Below are 18257 nucleotides of genomic sequence, written 5' to 3' on the forward strand. Positions count from 1 at the left end.
AGGGGTAATCCTGCCTGCCCCTTGCAGTTGGAGGAATGTTAAAATGCCCGTTCCTGGGCTCACTCCTCACCTTTCCACACCCCTGGCAAATACCCCAATTTCCCCCTGTGGTCTAATGGAAAGCACAGACTGCACTGCCCTGCCGTGTGTGTGTGTGTGTGTGTGTGTGTGTGTGTATGAGTGTGTTTGTGAGTGTTTGAGATGGAGTCTCACTCTGTTGCCCAGGCTGGAGTGCAGTGGCATGGTCTCAGCTCACTATAACCTCTGCCTCCCAGGTTCATGCAGTTCTCCTGCCTCACCCTCCTGAGTAGCTGGGATTGCTTGCTCCCGCCAATTTTTGTATTTTTAGTAGAGACAGAGCTTCATTATGTTGGCCAGGCTGGTCTCGAACTCCTGACCTCGTGATCCCACCCACTGCGGGCTCCCAAAGTGCTGGGATTACAGGTGTGAGCCACCACTTCTGGCCACCCACCGTGTGTTTTAAGCACTGTGAGGTGTGTTCACGCAACATGTGAGAAGAGCAGGTGATTCTGATGCTAGCCTGGGTTCTTTTCCTTCCCATAGATCCGTGTATTGAGGGCTGGAAAAGCACATTTGTCTGTAGCATTACTGATATACTTCCTAAACAGCCAGTGAAGCTGGGTAGTGACAGCCTCCCGGTGTGTTGGCACAGAGGCCCCCCCCTAACCTGAGCCCTCTTTCCCCAGCTCCTCGCCGGCCCAGCAGCTCTCTTTCCTGCGGAGCGGCCTCCTAAGCACCCTCTACCTGCACATGCCTGACTGCCCAGTGCCCCTGCTCCAGTGGCTGTTCCAGGTGAGGACTACAGGCCTGCCACTAGGTGGTGGGAGCGCTGCAGCCTGGTGGCCTGGCAGGCCCACAGGCCAAGGAGTGGGCACTTCACCTCTTCTTGCCTTAGATGCTACTTGGCTGGGCTCAGACTGGGAGGAGGGAGGAGAGTTGATTGGGCATTGATCCCCACCATAGTGCTAAGGATGCCAAGGCCAGGGAGGTTCGCCTGTGGTCTCCCAGAGCAGCGAGCACTGGGAGCCTCTGCTTCCGCTGAGGGTGTGTGTGTGTCTCTGGGTGCTGCATGTGCCCTCATGTGGCTTTCCTGAGGCACCTAGTGTTCCCAGTGGACTTACAGTCCAACCTCTCAATGAATCTGTTTAAGCCCCTCAACAGGTGCTTCCAGTGCTCCAAAGTTAATTTCTTCACCAATGGTCACAGGTCCTTTATCCCATAAGCAGCAGGAGGGCCACTCAGGGCCCATGGCAGCCTTGCAGTGCCCCTTGAAGTGTGGGTCTTTCGTGAATTTGGAGCCAAGGGTGCTTGGGTGTTTGAGTGTGTGTGCTTCCTGTGTACAGTTGTAGGTTGGCTGGAAAAGCCTCAAGCAGCTGCTCCGGCTGCCTTGTTTCTTCCCTCTTGATTGTTGCTAAAACGTTTTGCCATGCGGGAACATACATTCTGCCTGGGACTTGACACCTTTGCACAGAGGAAGGCAGGGAGAAGCCAGCAGGGACAGCCCAGGAGCTAACCGCTGTGATCTGAATGCCAGGCATGAGGATGGCATCCTGGCCTTGGCTCCCACCCAGAATCGTCCCTGTCTGGGGACAGGCGGGTCACAAGTTCCAGCTGGTCCCATTCCTGCCAGTTGGAACCTGGACCCCAGCTGTAAATCAGAGCCATCATGAGGGGTGGATTATTCCGGGAACTGCTCGGCAAGCTGGCTGCAGTCCAGAGAGAGCCCTCCAGCTCTCCCTTCACACTCTGGGTCCTTCGCCTTGCTCCTCTCCACCCTGGAGGAAGAAGACACAGCTCCTGGGGCTCTGGTGTGTAGCTGCTAACCTTGCCAGCCCCCAGACCCCCGCCTAAGGCCCAGAAGGAGCAGGGGTTAACGGGGAACAGTGGGGCCATTATTCCCCACACTGGCTGGTGCAACCCCTGCTCCTTGCACAGTGTATGACGGAACGCACAATCGAGCATTGGGAGGCACAAAGGGCCTGTCTGAGACAGCGCCCACAGAGGGGCCCTGTATGACCCTGACACGGTGTGGAGTGCCTTCCCGGGGGCGTGTTGGTCTCCTCCAGGTTCAGAGACCCCCATCAAGGCACAGGCAAGCCCTGCCCTGTCTGTTTCCCCATCTCCATCATGCTGGGAGGGGGCTAGAGCAGAGAGGAGTGTGGGACCCAGCCCTGAGGTCAGACAGACACAGACTTGGTATGAGTTCTGGCCCTGCCACACTCTTGTATAGCCACAGACCCGTTTCTTAGCATCAGCTCTGTGCCTTGGAGCCAGGCGTGATGGGCCCATGTAGAGGTAAAGTGGACATCCTGTCAGCTGCCTTGCCCTTGTGGTGCCCCCGCAGAGTTCTGCTCTGGGCCTGGGTGTCCTCTGCAAGGCACACTGTTAGTGCAGAGGTTCCAGCTCACACTCTGCAGGACAGAGAAACAAAAGCTCCTACCCCCATGGGTGAACCCAGATCTTGACTTTAGGGAGCCTTGTTGGCAGTACCCTCGGGATTTAGAACCTCCAGCAATTACTGGGGATGGTGGTTGTGGGAGGCAGAAACCCATGGGGGCTGCCTACTGTAGGTGCAGGGGTGGTTCCCGGGATCCCAGGACAGGGGTGTGCTGGGCTCCAGGAGGAGTGGGACCCAGGGATGAGGAAGGGTCAGGATCCTAGGACTGGCCTCTGCTGCTCTCTCCCCTCGGGCTCCATGGCCAAGTAAGGCCAGATTCTGTTCCCAAATCTGGTTCCTCAGGAAGGAGAATCTGGTTAGGCTAAGAGGAGTTAAGTGGTCCCCTTGTCCAGTCACAGGCAGCTAGGGAAGTGGGGTCCCAGGGCTGCTGGGGCCAGGCCTGTACCTTCTGAGAGCCAGGGCATGGGTGAGGTGGGCAGACTGCTTCAGCCCTCTTCCGTCGACATTCTTGGAAAGGACAGCCTGAGTCCTATCAGGGACTTGATCCCATGCCTCCCAGGGGCTTTAGTAGGGTATGCATGGGCACTGGGTGAACTGTGCCCTCATGTTGGCCAGCCTTGCCAGTAGAGTAGACATCAGCAGGAGGCATACACCCTCAATGAATGTATGTTCTTGGGAGAGACTCAAGTGTTCAGCCATGAAAATGTAAGAAGTTATGAAAGGAGACGGGGCACTGTGGCTCACACCTGTAATCCCAGCTTTTAGGGAGGCCAAGGCAGGAGGATAGCTTGAGCCCAGGAGTTTGAGACCTACCTGGGCGATATAGTAAGACTCTTCTCCACAAAAAGGAAAAAAAACAAAAAGACAAAAGTAACAAGGATAATAATCATAAGAAGTTATGACAGGAGGAGAAAGGCAGAGTTTCAGATGCCGAGCGGAGGGCTTCCGCGCAGGCTTACTGGGGAGTGCGCTTTGGAATCACACCTGTGAGGGAGGGAGAGCAGTTGGTCCCAGGCAGTCCGGCCAGGCTCTGGAGCCCCGTGACCCATTTCCGGCAAGCTCTCCAGCCTCAGCCAGTTATCAGACACTTGGTGAGGGCTGTGACCTCGGACCAAGTCTCCCTCCAAGGTCAAGGCTCAGAGAGGGCCTAGGCTCAGGGCCCCAACAGCGACAGTGCCCAGCCCCCAGGGGAGCAAGAGCCTTAGTCCTGAAAGGAGATGGGGCCACAGCGCCCACACAGCAGGCTTTTCTGGGAACTGAAAAGGAAGGATGTCCTGCACAGCGTGGCGGCCACGGTCGCTTGCTAAGTGCCCAGACCAGATGGAACCTGTGAGCTGCTGCTGTCCCATTGCTCATCCCCTTGTCAGCCTCTCTGCATGTTCCAAACCCCAGCTTCTGACTCTCAGGCTCCAGAAGCATTCAGGTAAGGATTCCAGAGCAGGGTTACCACCCCGCTCTTGTTTGAGGACCTGTGCTCGGTACCAAGGACCTTCCAAGCTGGTGGTCTCAGATGACAGTGAGTGAAGGTGCTGACCTGGAAATGATTCGAGGATCTCAGAGAGGGCCCACTCTGTGATTGTCCTGCCACCTGTGGTCAGTGCAGGCACGCTTTCTCTCCCTTATCTTGGGTCCTTCCCTGGAGAGGCATGGCTGTGACCACAGGGAGCGAGGGGCAAAGGGACAAAGACTCCCATACCAGGAGGTGGACAGAGTAGGAGGTTTCAAGTGACACAGACCTGGGTGTCTGGGCTTGAGTGCTGGCTTTGCTGCTTACAGGCTGTGTGACTCTGGGGAAGTTGTTTGACCTCTCTGAGCTTGGTTTCCCCATCTTTTAATTGGCAACAATGACAGTCACCTACCATACAGACTTTCGAGAATTAAATGGGATTTATTTAATGTGGAGTAATAGAAGTTTGCTAGCATTGCTTCTTAGGAATGACCCAGGTAACCAGCTATTTTTTTCCACCTAGCTGCTGACATGGCCTCCAGAAACATCTTTGGGAGCCTTTGGTCTTCTGTGGGATCTCAGTGTGGATGAGCTCTTCCTTCAGTCCGGTCAGTACTGGAATGCAGGGTGGAGACTGGTGTGCTAAGCTCCCAAGCCTTTGATACATGACTCTCAGTGCCTAGAGCCCAGCAGCAGGGGAGATGCTGGTGGGGACGTTGCATCACGGGGATGTGGAAGCATCACGCCATCTTTGGCTCAGGCTCCAGCATTAGTAAAAAGCTGAACCAACAGGCTCCTCAGCATCTTGAACTGGCCTCAGATCTCGGTCCCTGTGGCTATGGCCAGACTGACCTCACAGGCTCTTGGGAGCCCAGAGCAGTCCAGAACAGTGGGTTCAGACTGAGACAGTCTCTAGGTCTGAGGAGACAGCTTGCCCCCAAGTCCTTCCTGAGAGCACTGGTTAGCTTGGGAGGGTTTGAGGAATATCCGCATCAGATCAGGGTGCTCCTTGGGTTGGAGTCACCAAAGGGAAGAGTCTGAAGCTATCTCCCCCAGTGACAGCCTTCCTTGGCTGGTAGGATGTCTGCAGTGCCCCTGAGTTTGGTCTGGGTAGGAATGAGAGCCTCAAGCTGGCACCTTGGTTGTGGCATTTAGGAGGTGTATTTAATTCCTCTTTATAATACTTCTGGATGTTCAGAGTGCCACAGAAGGAATTAATTTCCCGCTCCCCCCGCCCCAGTGGCTGCACCCTCCCTAGGCTGTCATCATTTGGTACCTGAACCTAGACACTTTGGCACCAAAAAATATCATGTAACCAGTTGAAAGTTGCTTAGGCAGACAGTGAGAGGGACTCCCAGGTGGCCAGACCCCACCTCCCTGCCAGCTGTAGGCTGCTCATCCCAGAGCACAAAAGCGCAAGGCCTGGAAGGCCAAGGCTGTAGCCCCAGGGTGTACCATGAACCCCAGCCCTTTGAGTTTCTGCTTTTGTGCCTCTTCTGTCCAGGAGTTGGCTGAGCTGAGGCCATCTGTCAAATTAGAGCATTCCAGACTCCTCCACCCCCCACTCCATGAGCCCTCTAACTGAGGTCTTCTGAATAGCACCAGTCTCAGCACCCTCTCCCTTTTTATAACCTCTGCCCTTGCAGCCCCTGATGCCCTTTGGAGCCCCTGGAGCCGCCTCTGCGGCATGCCTGCCCTTTAGGGGAACAGAGAACTCCCTTGTCCTGCTGTTCTGCTCTGTGCAGTGGTATGTGTCTCCTCTGCTGAGGCAGAGGGGACATCCCACTCTCCTTTGCTTCTTGCCGCATTGTCTCTGGTGTGCCCCCATTAGGAGAGGTCAGAAATGGGCTCTTGAGTCCCCTGTCAGCTTAGCTCAGCTCTGGCTCCTCCAACTCCAGAGCATCTCCCGTGGACACCACCTGAGAGCCCAGCCTGAGATTCTGTTTTCCTGCCTGGGGGACCAGGGGCTGACCTAGAGAATTCCATGCCTGAAGCTGGGATCTTGACTGGTGTGGGCAAAGTGAGAGGCCGAGTACATTAGAGAACTGAGGGCAGGAACTCAAGTAGATAGTTGCGTACCCAGGTTCTTAGCAGCATTAGTCATCATAGCTAAGAGGAAGAAGCAACCCAAGTGTCCAACCATGAATGGATAAACAAAATGTGGTATATACATACAGTGGAATATTATTTGGCCTTAAAAAAGAAGGAAATTCTTTGAATGTCCATGATGTATTATTTTAAAAAAAAGAGGAAGGAAATTCTGACATATGCTACAATACAGATGAATGTTGAAAACATTGTGCTAAGTGAAATAACATGCAAAAGAACAAACTGTGTGATTTCACATATATGAGCTACCCAGGGGAATCAGATTCATAGAGACAGAAAATGGAATGCTGGTTACCAGGGGCTAGGGGAAGGAGAGAATGAGGAGTTACTGTTTAATGGGTACAAAGCTTCAGTTTTGCAGGAAAAAAAGAGTTCTGGAGATAGATGGTAGTAGTGATTGTACCACAGTGTGAATGTACTTACCACCACTGAATTGTGCACTTAGAAATGGTTAAGATGGTAAATTTTATGTTATGTATATTTTATCACAAAAAGGAAGGAAATTCTGACACATGCTACACGATGGATGAACGTTGAAAACACTACGCTAAGTGAAATAGCATGCAAAAGAAGTTATTTTTAAAAAGCTAGGTCAAGAGCAAAAGGGCCAAGTTCCCAGAGAGAATCTGCCAGACGTTAGGATTAAAGATCAACTGCCAATTCAGGAGCTTTTTTTTTTTGAGACGGAGTCTCGCTCTTGTTACCCAGGCTGGAGTGCAATGGCGCGATCTCAGCTCACCGCAACCTCCGCCTCCTAGGTTCAGGCAATTCTCCTGCCTCAGCCTCCTGAGTAGCTGGGATTACAGGCACGCGCCACCATGCCCAGCTGATTTTTTGTATTTTTAGTAGAGACGGGGTTTCACCATGTTGACCAGGATGGTCCCGATCTCTTGACCTCGTGATCCACCCGCCTCGGCCTCCCAAAGTGCTGGGATTACAGGCGTGAGCCACCGCGCCCGGCCTTTTTTTTTTTTTTTTTGAGATGGAGTCTCGCTCTGTCGCCCAGGCTGGAATACAGTGGCGCCATTTCAGCTGCCTGAACTTCCACCTCCCAGGTTCCAGTGATTCTCCTGCCTCAGTCTCCCGAGTAGCTGGGATTGCAAATAGCCACCACCATGCTCGGCTTATTTTTGTGTTTTTAGTAGAGACAGGATTTCATCATGCTGGTCAGGCTGGTCTCAAACTCCTGATATCAGGTGATCTACCCGCCTCTAGCCTTCCAAAGTGCTGAGATTAAAGGCGTGAGCCACCACGCAAGGCCTCAGGAAGCATTTCTAAGGTTAAATTAGATCCAGGATTGATAGAGAAGGAAGTCGAGGTCCACAGGGTCTCACTAATATCCTGGGGCTCTGAATGTCTGAGAGGACAGCAGGCCTCTGGGGCACAGAGCTCGGGGTAGACTGGGGCTGCATCCCTTCCCCTGTAGCTGTGATTTGTGTGTGCGCCTGCGTGTGTGTTCAAGTCGCTTCTCACATGTAAACGGGAGATTTGTGTGTGTGTGTAAACTTCCATCCTTTCCTGGAGTTTGTGGTGACCAACAGTTCTTCCCAGACTGCCTTGAGGAGAGTCTTATGCAATCACCTTTATCCTAAACTGCTGAGTAAGAGAAGAGCTGAGGGGCCCAGGACAGGTCCTGGGACCAGGACTTCAGAGCATTGACTGTTACGGGTGTGCTCCAGTGACTGTGTGTGTGGAAGGAAAATAAAATGAAATAAAATAGAACAGAATATAGTTTAAACAATAAGCATAACACAAGTAGTAGTTAACTAAAAGTAAAGGGCATTTAAGAGTTGTATGAAGACTAAGGAATTTGAGTAACCTCCCCCTAGTGAAGCTGTAAGCTTATCTTGCATTCTAGGCTTAGTTATAAGCTGTATTCAGAAAAGGAACAGGCTAGCAGACCCGGCATCGCCCTCTCTCTATATAGATAAGAGCACCAGAGCACATCTTTAGGTCTGTGGCCTGCACATTCCTGCATTTCCTGTTCTTCTGATCTCCCTGGATGACCTCCCCCCACCTTTCGACCCCCTACCTCAGCTGCAAGGATATAGAGTCAAATGACCATGAAGCCCAAGATTGTAAAACTTGACTGTCTCTGTCTGAAACCCGCTTCCTGACTTGATTTCCTGCCTCAAACAGCATGTAAGCTAAACTGCCTTCTTGGTTGGGGTCAGTGGCCATTTTAGGTGCAAGCCTTCTTCCAGCCTGGGCCCAAAATGAAGTTCTCTTTGGTCTCCATTAGTCTCTTTGTCTTCTTAAGCTGGAGTTTTGCTACAACAGCCATGCTGGCCAGGCTGGTCTTGAACTTTTGGCCTCAGCCTCCTAAAGTGCTAGGATTACAGGCATAAGCTACTGTGGCCGGCCAGTTTATAGATTTTATGTGAGATGTCCTCTTGGTAACTAAGTTAAAATAACAGGCTGGGCGAGGTGGCTCATGCCTGTAATCCCAGCACTTTGGGAGGCTGAGGAGGGCGGATCACAAGGTCAGGAGTTCTAGACCAGCCTGGCCAACATGGTGAAACCCCACCTCTACTAAAAATATAAAAATTACTCAGGTGTGGTGATAGGCACCTGTAATCCCAGCTACTTGGGAGACTGAGGCAGGAGAATTGCTTAAGCTCTGAGGTGGAGGCTGCAGTGAGCCAAGATCACACCACTGCACTCCAGCCTGGGCGACAAAGTGAGACTTTGTCTGAAAAAATAATAAAAAAAATAATAAAGTGTAAGATTCAGTGGTTTTAAGTATATACAGAGTTGCTGAATCATCACCACTGTCTGCTTCCAGAACATTTCCTCTCCCCAGAAAGAAACCTCTTTCCCATCAGTGTCACTCCCCAGTCCTGCCTCCCCTATCTCCTGGCAACTATTAATCTACTTTTGATCTCTATGGATTTGCCTGTTCTAGACATTTCATATAAGTGGAATCATATAGTATCATATATACTAATCATATACCTTTTGTATCCTCTTCTCTTAGCAGTGCTTTCAAGGTTCGTGCATGTTATAGCATATGTCAGTCCTTTTTTATGGCTGAATAATACGCCATTTTATGGATATACCACATTTTACTTAGCCGTTCATCAGTTGATGGACACTTGGGTTGTTTCAACCTTTTGGGTATAATTGGATAATAACAAGTTTGGTGTGGTGGCTCATACCTGTAATCCCAGCACTTTGGTAAGCCAAGGCAGGAGGATCTTTTGAGTCTAGGAGTTCAAGACCAGCCTGGACAGCATAGCAAGATTCTGTCACTACAAAAGTAGATTTATTTTAAATTAGTCAGGCATGGTTGTGTGCCCTATTGTCTCAGCTACTGAGGAAGCTGAGCCCAGGAGTTAGAGGCCGCAGTGAGCCATGATTGTGCCACTGCACTCAGCCTGAGCAGCAAAGCAAGACCCTATCTCCAGAAATAATAATATTTTGAACATTTGCATACAAGTGTTTTTATAGACATACGTTTTCAGTTCTCTCAGGTATATTCTTGAGTAGAATTGCTGGGTCACATGGTAATTCTACATTTAACTTTTTTTTTTTGAGACGGAGTTTTGCTCTTGTTGCCCAGGCGAGTGTGCTGTGGCGCAACCTCAGCTCACCACAACCCCAGCCTCCTTGGTTCAAGCGATCCCCCTGCCTCAGCCTCTTGAGTAGCTGGGATCACAGGCATGTGCCACCACGCCCAGCTAATTTTATGTTTTTAGTAGAGATGATGTTTCTCCATGTTGGTCAGGCTGGTCTTGAACTCCCAGCCTCAGATGATCTGCCTGCCCCAGCCTCCCAAAGTGCTGGGATTACAGGCGTGAGCCACTGTGCCTGGCCTACATTTAACTTTTTTACAGTTTATTTTTATTTTCTCTTAGAGACAGGGTTATGCTCTGTTGCTGGGCTGAAATGTAGTGGCGTGATCGTGGCTCACTGGAGCCTTGACTCCTTGGTTCAAGTGATCCTCCCAGTTCAGCCTCCCAAGTAGCTAGGACTATAGCCACACACCACCATGCCTAATTTTTGTTTTTTTCAGAGACTGGGACTCGCCGTATTGCCTGGGCTAGTCTCGAACTCCTGGCCTTAAATAATCCTCCTGTCTTCACCTCCCAAAATTCTGGGATTACAGGCATGAGCCACAGCGCCCACTTCTATGTTTAACCTTTTGAGGAACTGCCAAGCTGTTTTCCAAAGTGGCTATATCATTTTACTTTTCATCAGCAACATATGACAGTTTTTCCACATCCTCCTAAATGTTTGTTATTGTCCATTTTTTTGACAGCTATCCTAATGGGTGTGAAGTGGTATCTCATTGTGGTTTGGATTTGCATTGCTCTGGTGTCTAGGCATGTTGAGCTTCTTTTCATATGCTTATTGGCCGTTTGTATTTTTTTCTCCAGGGAAACATCTAATCAAATGCTCTGCCACTTTTTGGCTTATTTTTTTTTTTTCTGAGTTGTTTTCTTTTGTTGAGTTGCAGAAGTTGTTTATATATTCTTGATAGTAGACCTTCACCAGATTTGAAAATGTTTTCTCTCATTTTATGGGCTTTCTTTGCAATCCCTTAATAATGTCCTTTGATGTACAAAATTTTAAAATTTTGGTGAAGTCCAACTTACCTATTTTTTTCCTTTGCGGTGTCAAAGACATCATTTTCTAGTCTCAGGTTATGAGAATTTTCATCTATGGTTTCTTCTAAGAGTTTTATAGGGTTATTTTGTTTTGTTTTGTTTTTTGTTTTTGAGACAGAGTCTCGCTCCATTGCCGAGGCTGGAGTGCAGTCGTGCAATCTCGGCTCACTGCAACCTCCGCCTCCTGGGTTCAAGCAATTCTCCTGCGTCAGGCTCCTGAGTAGCTGGGATTACAGGTGTGTGCCACCACGCTCCACTAATTTTTGTATTTTTAGTAGAGACAGGGTTTTACCATGTTGGTCAGGCTAGTCCTGAACTCCTGACTTCATGATCTGCCTGCCTCAGCCTCCCAAAGTGCTGGGATTACAGGCGTGAGCCAGCATGCCCAGCCAAGTTTTATAGTTTTACCTCATAAATTTAGGTCTTTGATCCATTTTGAGTTCATTTTTGCATGTGGTATGAGATAGGAGTCTAGCTTGGTTCTTTTGCATATGGATATCCAGTTGTCTCAGCACCATTTGTTGAAAAGACTGTTCTTTCCCCATTGAATTATATTGGCACCCTTGTTGAAAATCATTTAATCATAAATGTAAGGGTTTATTTTTGAACTCTCAGTTTTATTTCATTGGTTTATATGTCTACCCTTATGCTAGTACCCTAAATTTTTTATTAGCATAGTTTGTAGTAAGTTTCAAAGTTGGGAAGAGTGAGTCCTCTACTTTTAAAAACATTGTTTCAGCTATTTCAAGTCCCTTGCATTTCCGTATGAATTTTAGGACCAGCTTGTCAATTTCTGCAGCATTGAAAGCTGGGATTTTAATAGTGCTTGTTTTCAATCTACAGATAACTTTTGGATAGTATTGCTATCTTAATAAAAGTAAGTCTTCCAATTCATGAACATAGGATGTCTTTCCATTTATTTAGAACCTCTTTAATTTCTTTCAACAACGTGTTGTAATTTTCAGTGTACATGTCTCGCATTTCTTTGGTCAAATTTATTCCTAAGTATTTTATTCTTTCGGTGCTATTAGAAATGTTTTCGGGCCGGGCGTGGTGGCTCAAGCCTATAATCCCAGCACTTTGGGAGGCCGAGGCGGGTGGATCACGAGGTCAAGAGATCGAGACCATCCTGGTCAACATGGTGAAACCCCGTCTCTACTAAAAATACAAAAAATTAGCTGGGCATGGTGGCGTGTGCCTGTAATCCCAGCTACTCAGGAGGCTGAGGCAGGAGAATTGCCTGAACCCAGGAGGCGGAGGTTGCGGTGAGCCGAGATTGCGCCATTGCACTCCAGCCTGGGTAACAAGAGCGAAACTCCGTCTCAAAAAAAAAAAAAAAGGAAATGTTTTCTTAATTCCTTTTCAAATTGTTCGTTGTTTGTGTGTAGAAATATGGTCGATTTTTTATATATTAACCTGCTGAACTTGTTTATTAGCTGTAATAGTTTTTTGTGGAAGAATTTGGTTTTGAAAGCAAACATACCCTTGTGCAACTAATTGGTTAAGAGAAATGACCTCATGTTTTTTTAACAAAAATGTTTTGGGTGAGCCAGTGTATGACTGGCCGTTAACCTAGTGCCAGTCTTGAACCAATTCCTTAGGAAAAGGGGCTCTCTCTCAGCGAGATCAAAATGCTTTAGAAAAGGAGCAGAGCACTTTCCCATTTGCTTCCAAGACAATTGTCCATTTTTACCTACCCATTCCATTCTCTATTGGCTTCTATAATATTTGTGTAGGAGGAGGGGGATATAATAAAATAGAATGACCCTGGCCAGTACATTCTTCGGATATTTTGAAAGTGGGCGAGAAGTTTAGCTCCAAGAACAAAATTCATTTCACGTTCTTGAGTAGAGTCTTAGGACACTTTGTTCTTCCTCACTTGATCACACTTTTCCCTTTGTTCCTGAGGCTCTGGGATCATAGTCACTGGGGCCTTGGGCTTCTGTACAGGCCCTGTTTTGTGGGTTACTTACTTTTCTGCCGTTGCTTGTTGCATTCTCCTTCCTTTATCTTTATTCCTCCTTCCCACTCTTCCTCTCAGATAACATACATAAAGTTGCTTCTTATAAAAAGAATAAAGTGCAAACAAAATGGCCAGTAATCTTACCACCCAGGTAACCCCTGTGGTTTTTTTTAAAGTACTCTACATACCAAGTTTAGCAAATTTAAAAACTAGAGAAAGATGTAAAATAAAGAGTGAAAGCTTTCTTTCCAGCCATTCCCCACAACCACTTCCTCCTCTCAAGTACTCATTAGTAACAGTTTCTTGTGATTATTTCCAGGAACCAAATTAATGCACAATCCACATTTTATCTATATTTTTGTGTTTATTTATTTATACCATATTTCTTTTGCCACATTGGTATCCATCTGAAATTACCTCCAGTGTCAGTTGCTCTTCTCAGAGTTTCCCCATTCTCCCCACTGGTGTCTGGAGAGGCCACAACCTGCATGAGGAAGGTCATGCCAAGTCTTGGCATGCCAGGGGTCTGCCAAGTGGGGAGTCCTGGTGGTGGGATGAGCCACTGGGGTGTAGAAACAAAACATTAATACATATTTCTATTTTAGTTCATCCTTCTTTAAAAAGCAACTTTATTGAGGCATAACTGAATATATTAACTTGGGGACATTTGAAGTGTATAATTTATATACTTGACTTAACATATGTACCTGTAAAACCATTGCCACAATCAAGCTAGTAAATATATTCCATGGCCTCCAAAAGTTTCCCTGTGTTTCTTCATGATTGATCCCTCCCCCACCTCTTGTCTGTAGGAAACCACTGATCTACTTTCTGTCACTACAGATTAGTTTGTATTCTCTAGAATTTATATAAATGGAATTATGCAGTAGGTACTCTTTGTGGGCTGTGGGGGAAGGGTCTGGCACATTTCACACAGTATAATTATTTTGAAATTTAAGCAGCCTTTAGTCTGTCTATCAGGTTGGCACTCTGTGTTCTTCACCATCTTATTAGGAGGTATCCTCGCCTCAACCGATCTGCCTTTCTTGTGGTTCACAGGACAGCTTCCTGCTGTGGGGACAGAAAGCAAGCCAGTCAGAGCCCCCAGAGTGGAGGCCCTGCGACCCTCTCATCTGCAGGTTGCATTTCCCGTGGTAGTGGCAGCAGCAGCTGCCCACACATGTGAAGCACTTAAGTGCCTGGGCCCTGGACCCAATGCTGTTCTCAAGCTGGGTGCCCTTCACTTCTGGATTCCACAGGGCTGGTCCCATTGTCCCTAGCCCCAGAGAGCGGGGCTGGGATCCAGGGCTGCCACCCCAGCTCCATTCGGTCCCCACATTGGTGCTGTGAGAATGTTGTCTAGACCCAAATGGGCAGGAAAACACTTGGAGGACCACCCAGGAGACCACAGGACCCACGGCTTTATTGGAGATGTAATGTGCTTGACATAGCCCCTTCGGTCTCCAGTTAAAATTCGATGATAACAGTAATTCAGCGCCATAATTTACCTCTATTTTTTAAAAATTTATTATTCTTGGATGTGATAATAAAAGTAGTTTAATTGAAAAGAATAGGTAACGTTTCCAGAGAGCTTAATTTGTGCTAGGCACCAAGACCAGGGCTTGGCCTATCTCATTTAATCACCACAACAACCCTATAAGTAGATACTTTTTTTTTTTAATTTTTAATTTTTTTTTTAGAGACAGGGTTTCTCCATGTTGGCCATGCTTGACTCGAACTCCCAACCACAGGTGATCCACCCACCTTGACCTCCCAAAGTGCTGGGATTACAGGCATGAGCCACCATGCCCGGCCTACAAGTAGATACTATTATTGTCTCATGTTATAGGTAGTTGGGGGCTGGAATGCCCACCCAAACTCCTCACTGTGCATGCAATGGGCACCATCTCCTCTGTGATCAGCCAGCCCTTGTCCAGCTCATTTCACCTCGCCCTCTCTGACTCTCTGTGCTGCAACCTTGCTGTGTTGCATTTCTTCCATCTTCCTTCTGCCACAGGGCCTTTGCATGTGCCAGCCTCTCCACCTGGGACACTCTCCTCCCTCCCTGCAGCAGCCCCCTGACTTTGCCTTCTTAACTCCATTTCTTCCTCTCAGTTATGGACTTCTCTGGCATCACCTGCTCAGGGAGGCCTGCCCTGCAGGCATGTGCAGCCCCCGTGCTTCTATGCTTGGCTCCCTCTTCCACTCGTTGTAGCTTTAGTCATAGTCGATGGTGGATTCTTTGATATATTGTCTCTCCCAATGGGCAGTGAGCTCGAGAGTGCAGAGACCATGTTTTTGTTTTGCTTTTAGTTTTAGTTATCTGTTGGGTTCCTGGCAGCTACGTGAGCAGGGACATGGTAGGACTCAGGTGGTTTTTGTTGAACGAATGGGTGGGTCTCTAGAAATACCTGCATCTCTCCGTGGACAGCAGCATCTTTTCTAGATGCTGCTCTGATCCTTTGTGGCCAGTTGGCTGTGGAGCTATGTGTCCCGGCCAAGCTCTGATGTGCTCTCTGGTCCTCCAAGGTCAGGACGTGGGGTCTGTTGGCGCTGTGGGGACAGGCATGCATACTTTACCCAAGCTCAGCCGGCAACTCCCCAATCTCTCTGCCTGTGTACACTCAGCTCCTGTCCCCTCTACTACATCCCACCACCTATACAAGGGGACCCTCAGGACTCCTCCGTCGGTTGCTGCTGAGTGTGTTCCCTTAGAATAGTACTTATCACCAGGAATTTTAAAAGCCTTCAGGTGATTCTAATGTGGAGCTGGGGCTGAGATGCTCCAGGTTTTGAGGACTTTGGCCAAGTACATGAACCTCTTGCAGGAGAGGTGGCCAGGCAGTCATGGGAGCTTAGCCTACCACTTCAGCTCAGGACTCTCAACCCCCACTTTTAAAATGAGTTGCAAAATAAATATAAGTGACTTGAACTCAGAGAGCACTTTTCTGTTGTTGTTGAGACAAGGTCTCACTCTGTCACCCAGGTTAGAATGCAGTGGTGCCATCACGGCTCACTGCAACCAAGACGTGGGTCTTGGGCTCGGGTGATCCTCTTACCTCAGCCTCCCAAGTGGCTGGGACTACAGATACATGCCACCACGCCTGGCTAATTTATTTGTATTTTTTGTAGAGACACGGTCTCACTGTGTTACCCAGGCTGGTCTCAAACACCTGGGCTCAAGCAATCTGCCTACCTGGGCCTCACAAAGTGTAGGGATTATAGGTATGAGCCATCGTGCCCAGCCCAACACTTCTTTTAGACTCTGATTGGAGGATGCTTGTGGCTCCCCCAGTACTCAGCCCCCAGCTGTGGCAATTTAGCCACGGGCAGATGGCCTCAGATGTGTGGGTGAGAGGGGAGCTGGGGCTGGCATCTCAGGATTCCTACCCATCCCCACCACCCTCATCATCCACCAGAGCATGGAAGGGCCACAGCTTTCCCTAGCTCAGTGGAGCCCAAACTTGGCTGTGTATTAGATACACTGGGAATTTTTTTAAATTCCAAAACCTAGTTCACACCCCAGACTAATTAAACCACAGCTGCTGGGAATAGGGCACAGGTGGCAGTAATTTTTGACACTCCCTAAGGGATTCCAACATGCTCAAACAGGCTGGGGGTGGTGGCTCACACCTGTAATCCCAGGACTTTGGGAGGACAAGGCAGGAGGATTGCTTGAGCTCAGGAATTCCAGAGTCTGGGCAACATAGCAAAATCTCGTCTTTACTACTTAAAAAAAAAAAAAAAAAAAGTAGCTGAGCATAGTGGTGCGTGCCTGTAGTCCCAGCTATTCTGGAGGCTGAGGCAGGAGAATGCTTGAGCCTGAAAGGTTGAGGCTACAGTGAGCTGTGATTGTGCCACTGCACTCCAGCCTGGGCAACAGAGCAAGACCCTGTCTCAAAAAAGATAAAAATAAATGCACAGACAAGTCTGAGAACCACTGCGTTAGGTTCTGACATGGGTCCTTGATTGAGACGAGAGCAACCACCATCATTCTTTACAGTGCCAGGTCTGCTCTGCTGCCCAAGATACCATGTGTGGAGAAGCCCCCTCCCTCTGTTATTATTTTTAAATTTGAGACAGAGTCTCACTCTATCACCAGGCTGTAGTGCAGTGTCTCGATCCCAGCTCACTGCAAATTCCATTGTCAGGTTTCAAGCAATTCTTCTGCCTCAGCCTCCCGAGTAGCTGGGACTACAGGCACGTACTACCACATCTGGCAAATTTTTTGTATTTTTAGTAGAGATGGGGTTTCATGTTATTATGTGTTTTATAAAAGAACACTTTCGTTGGCCGGGCATAGTGACTCATACCTGTAATCCCAGCACTTTGGGAGGCCAAGGTGGGCGAATCACCCGAAGTCAGGAGTTGGAGAACAGCCTGGCCAATATGACGAAAACCCATCTCTACTAAAAATACAAAAAAATTAGCCAGGCATGGTGGCTGTAATCCCAGCACTGGACAACGTGACAAAACCCCTTCTCTACTAAAAAAATACAAAAATTATCTGGGCGTGGTGGTGCACGCCTGTAGTCTCAGCTACTTGGGAGGCAGAGGCAGGAGAATTGTTTGAACTTGGGAGGCAGAGGTTGCAGTGGGCTGAGATTGTGCCACTACACTCCAACCTAGGAGACAGAGTGAGACTCTGTCTAAAAAAAAAAAAAATGTATAGATGTGTTCATCCTTACTGTATCATATGGAATAGTTTTATTGCCCTAAAAATGTTCTGAGTTCTACCTGTTCATCCTATCCTATCCTCTCCCCTTCACCACCCCACCATCCCTCCCTAGTTTCTGGCAAGCAGTGCTGCTGTCACTGTCTCTATAGGTTTGCCTTTTACAGATATCCTATAGTTGGAATCATATACTATGTAGTCTTTTCGCATTGGCTCTTTCACTCAGCAATAAGCATTTCAGGTTTTCCCAAGCCTTTTTGTGCCTTGATAACTCATTCCTCTTTTATTGCTGAATAATATTCCATTATGTAGATGCACCACAGTTTGTTTATTTGTTCATCTCCTCAAGGCCACGTTGTTTGCCTCCAATTTTTGACAATTTTGCGTAAAGCTGCTAAAAACATTTATGTGCAGCTTTTTATGTGGACATAAATTTACAGTTCATTTGAGTAAATACCAAGGAGCACAATTGCTAGGTCATATGGGAAGAGTCTGTTTAGCTTTGTAAAATGCTACCAGATTTTTTTTCCAAAGTTCCATTTTATATTCCCACCAGCAATGAATGAAAGTTCTTATTGCTCCACTTCCCTGCTAGCATTTGATGTCTTCTGTTTCATGTTATTCCAGAGATCAGGCATATTTCAAAACTCTAAGGTTCAAAAATCCAAATGGGCCAGCCAGGCACCATGCTGTAATACTAGCACTTTGGGAGGCCAAAGTTGGGTGATCACCTGAGGTCAGGAGTTCGAGACCAGCCTGGCCAACATGGTGAAACCATGTCTCCACTAAAAAAAAAAAAAAAAAAAATTAGCCAGGTGTGTGTGCCTGTAATCCCAACTACTTGGGAGGCTAAGGCAGGAGAATTGCTTGAACCTGGGAGTCAGAGGTTGCAGTGAGCTGAGATTGTGCCACTGTACTCCAGTCTGGCAACAGAGCAAGACTCCGTCTCAAAACAAAAATAACAAAACGGGCCGGGCGCGGTGGCTCAAGCCTGTAATCCCAGCACTTTGGGAGGCCGAGGCGGGTGGATCACG

The 18257-nt window shown here is 48.2% G+C and overlaps 1 protein-coding gene across 2 annotated transcripts in view; it reads left to right on the forward strand.

Annotated features, from left to right (window-relative positions):
* The first annotated feature begins 697 nt into the window (after positions 1–697).
* FAM178B (family with sequence similarity 178 member B) overlaps positions 698–18257 on the forward strand; it is a 76037-nt gene continuing 58477 nt past the window's right edge. Inside the window, exons 1-2 of one of the 2 annotated variants that reach the window (XM_017523928.2) lie at positions 698–813; positions 4390–4474. In XM_017523928.2, the coding sequence (XP_017379417.2) occupies positions 772–813; positions 4390–4474 (127 nt within the window). In that variant the 5' untranslated portion in view covers positions 698–771. Of the gene's footprint in view, positions 814–2085; positions 2198–4389; positions 4475–18257 lie in introns of those variants that run through there. The other variant, XM_037736945.1, reaches the window with a different exon arrangement.

The sequence above is a fragment of the Cebus imitator genome, unplaced genomic scaffold (genome assembly GCF_001604975.1).
Source record: "Cebus imitator isolate Cc_AM_T3 unplaced genomic scaffold, Cebus_imitator-1.0 Scaffold31, whole genome shotgun sequence".
NCBI classification, from domain to species: Eukaryota; Metazoa; Chordata; class Mammalia; order Primates; family Cebidae; genus Cebus; species Cebus imitator.